Source organism: Sinocyclocheilus anshuiensis, unplaced genomic scaffold (assembly GCF_001515605.1).
Source record: "Sinocyclocheilus anshuiensis isolate Anshui unplaced genomic scaffold, SAMN03320099.WGS_v1.1 scaffold1291, whole genome shotgun sequence".
NCBI lineage: Eukaryota > Metazoa > Chordata > Actinopteri > Cypriniformes > Cyprinidae > Sinocyclocheilus > Sinocyclocheilus anshuiensis.
Genome location: NW_015540928.1, coordinates 331309 through 335009, shown reverse-complemented (window position 1 = coordinate 335009; position 3701 = coordinate 331309). Strand labels below are relative to the sequence as shown.

Sequence of the window (3701 nt, the reverse complement as noted above, 5' to 3'; positions counted from 1 at the left end):
CCCCCCCCCCCTTTTCTGTCTATGAATTTATATGGTCAGCTTTAGAGGTTAAAAAAGATTAATGTTTATCCTGTTAGACATCCATTAAGCAGGCTTAGATCAGATCCGTTTTATAAAGAATAGGCTACTTGGAAAGAACACGAATTTCCAACCAAATATCCCTTCAATCAATGCACTTTAAAATGGTAGCTTTGGAGTAAAGAACTTATTGAACTATTTTTATTGTTGAATTCATTAATGTACTAAACCTTACTTTTCAATTCAGATTATACAAACTTGCGCTGAAAAGCGGAACATTCAAATCAATAAAGCATTATGTTTATATTACTAACACCCTATGAATTTGGCTCAGGTTCGTGTCTGATCGGTGGCGTCGGTTACTGACATAGAATATTAATAAAGGAACAAATGAGAACAACCTCTTCTTCTTTATCTTTAACTCGTTAAGACTTCTACTCTCTTTCGTTCTTCACATGTGATATTTTAGTAAAATGTCGTCGAGACAAACGCTGCCGGTCGTGTTGTTGTCCAGCAGATGGCTCTCTTACACTCTCTTACTCTTACACAACAGAGCATAAGGTACACAAGCTAGAAGACACCACCTCTCAATTTTTCTGAGAAAATAAAGTTATTAAAAAGTGTATAATTCAGACGAAAGGAAGGGCAGTATTACTCTCCACGCAGGAATATTGCGTTTTTAAGTTTTATTAACACACACTGTAATAGCGACTCTAGCTAACTTTGCTAATTTTACGTGGCAATCGCAATATCAACAATACAAAAACCACTATAGCTGATAAAAACGAAAAAAAAAAACAGTTTTACTTAGACAAAAACATGTCTCTTTTGAGAGATCACAAGATCCTGCGTATTTTGCTCATTGTCCTTTCTCAATTTGCTTACATTGTTGCTTTGATTATCAACGCGCTCGCGGGATCAGGAAAAGGTACGTGTATATAAGTTACAGATATAATTAGTCGTATATACAACTAATTTCACGTTGGCTTTTACGGTCCATTTCAGCGCAGCACTGGAAATATATCAGACAGATATCAGACAGAGATCACTCCTGCTGGATGGACTTTTTCGATATGGGGTGTCATCTATTCCTGGCTCTTCCTGATGAACGCATATACCCTGACCTGGCTCTGTAGAGGGTATTTCAAACCACACACACTCCACTCATATCAACACTTTGCTTATTCACACTGTTTGAAAGCCATTTATTATAGTTTGACAGTCTTCGCTTGAATTATCAGGTTGTACTCAAGTCCAGCAATCCTGCCCTCTGAATTCTTTCTCTCATGGATCATCAACATGATTCTGAACAGTACCTGGCTGGTCTTGTGGGATAGAGAGTAAGTTGTAGGCAGCCAACATATTTTGTGGCATAATCATAGGTTTGCATGGTGCTTTGCCTGTGGTTTCATGTAATGTCTGTAGGTCACATATTTGTTTTTTATTGATTCAGATTGATGATTCCTGCACTGACTGTTCTTGCCCTGATTGCTTTCACCAACTACCTGATGATCTTCTTCTCTTGTATTGGTCTACGAGCTCATGGATCTTGGCTTAAACAGCAGCACCCAAAAGACCTTTTCTGCATCATAGTGTTGGTATGCACTGAACATCTTTTTGGAATCGCTTTGACAAGAGGCAGAGTACTCATATTTATTTATTTAAAATAAAATGAACTTGAACATGAACACTATCTCATATGTAATGTATTTAAATACAGTATCAACCCAAACAAAAGACAGCAGGTAAATTAGGTGCACTACAGATTTGAAATGTTTGAAATAACAATGCCATATATGTACCTTAGGTTCAAAATGGCATTGCTACCTATGCAACATGGACAACCATTGCCACACTGCTCAACTTCACTATTGTGTTGGATCTAGCATCAGTTTCCCCAACAAATGCTGCTACAGCTTCTTTATGCATACTTCTGTTGGAAGTAATTATATGGTAATCATAATAATTTATTTTCTGCTATAATCTTGTGATATGGCTCAATGACATTTTTTTTTGTTTACATCTGTATATCCAAAAATACAGTTTATACATAAAGTGATATAAGTACACATCTTCTATTATGAGCATGTTTTTATCAAGTTTAAAATATTGAATAGATTTTAGGGGAGGCATAAAGTCAAAAATGTCAGGTGATACAACTGATATATTAATGAAGACTAGAATAATGAAGATTAAAAATTAAATTCTTGACAAGAAATTAAGGAGTATTAAGGAGTTTGGCATTTTGGCTTTTATTATTATTTCTAAGAAAACAAAACATATAAAGAAAATGCAGGAAATTATGTCATGTCCATGTGTTAAGGTCAAGACATCTAAAATATCAAATAATTTGAACATTTTATGACAAGGCAAGCAAAACTTTGCATGCGTTTTAAACTACATTTTTAAATATTTTAAACTAAATCATTTTTAATTTTCTTTCATTTGTGATTGACTCATATTTAAGATATGATTAAAGGCATTAGATCAGCACACTGTGTCTAATCAAAGTTTTTTTTGTTTCTTTGCGTGTTCTTCTACAGGTTTACAGTTGAAAACTTTCTAATAGAGAAGCATGTCCGTTACATCCTCACCGTTTACCCTGTGATTATCTATGCTCTAATTGGAAGCCTAAGCAAGCATTACGACGCAGCAGCACCTGGCCGGAACTTTTCAGGTTAGTCAATGATAAACACACCCATGTCTTTTTGGTTAACCATAAATATAGCATCGTTAAATCACAAACTCATAAAACCATAAGGCCCCACATAAAGATGTTACATATTAAGGCTACATTGTGCTCACATTGCTTACAGTATCATGGTTTTATTTTCCATAGCGGTGCTCCTCGTGTTGGCCTGTATTGTGTTAGTGGTGCGCGTGGGGCTGGTGGTTTGGAGACACAGGACTCGGCCTCTCTACCGTGAAGTCAGTCCTGAGGTCCTGATGTCACCAAACAGCGGCACCGATAAATAACCATACATCATAAACACTCAACACTCATAAACTTCAAAGATGACATGCCCTGAACGGTAACCCTTCCAGGTGTGCAGTACCTGCATGAATGTGTTTCAGCTGGAACAGATGCTTTCAGAGTCTTCAGTTTTATGGAAAATATGCATGAAACAGCATACGGTAGCAATATTAAATCTATTCTGAACTTGAGCCAGGCCATGTCTAAGAGATTAATTGTGCCTACACTACCATTTTTAGGTGAAATAAGTCTCAGAAAGTCTGCATTTATTTGATCAAAAGAACAGTAAAAACAGTAATATTGTGAAACACTATTACACTTTCAAATAACAGCTTTTTATTTTAATACATTTTATAATGTAATTGTGTTTATATGCATGTCTACAGTAACTTGTGACCAAAATATCAATATTATACTGGACAGTATTATCATTTGGTTTTATTTATATATTTGTATTAACATTTAATATTTTAGTATACGCTTTAATCCAAAGCAAAATACAAAATATGGAAGCAATTTCTTACAGTATCACAAGCAATATATCATACAAGAGCCAACAATACTTGCAATACAATGTTTCAAGAGTAAGTACATACAAAAAAAGTTGGGATTTTGTTTTCTTGTGTTTGTGATTTAAGCTTTTAAAGCTCATTTATGAATGTTCAATAAAATACATGAAATGCATCTAATGTCATTTTTAATGTTTTGT

General features: G+C 34.8%; 1 protein-coding gene across 1 annotated transcript; it reads left to right on the top strand.

Moving 5' to 3' along the window:
- Positions 1-594: 594 nt before the first annotated feature.
- On the top strand, positions 595-3225 carry LOC107689400 (uncharacterized). The gene is made up of 7 exons (XM_016487367.1): positions 595-945; positions 1012-1157; positions 1260-1358; positions 1472-1616; positions 1826-1971; positions 2562-2695; positions 2858-3225. Exons 1-7 carry the CDS (start codon positions 838-840, stop codon positions 2992-2994), a joined length of 915 nt encoding a protein of 304 aa, XP_016342853.1. The 5' UTR covers positions 595-837; the 3' UTR covers positions 2995-3225.
- The last annotated feature ends 476 nt before the right edge of the window (positions 3226-3701 follow it).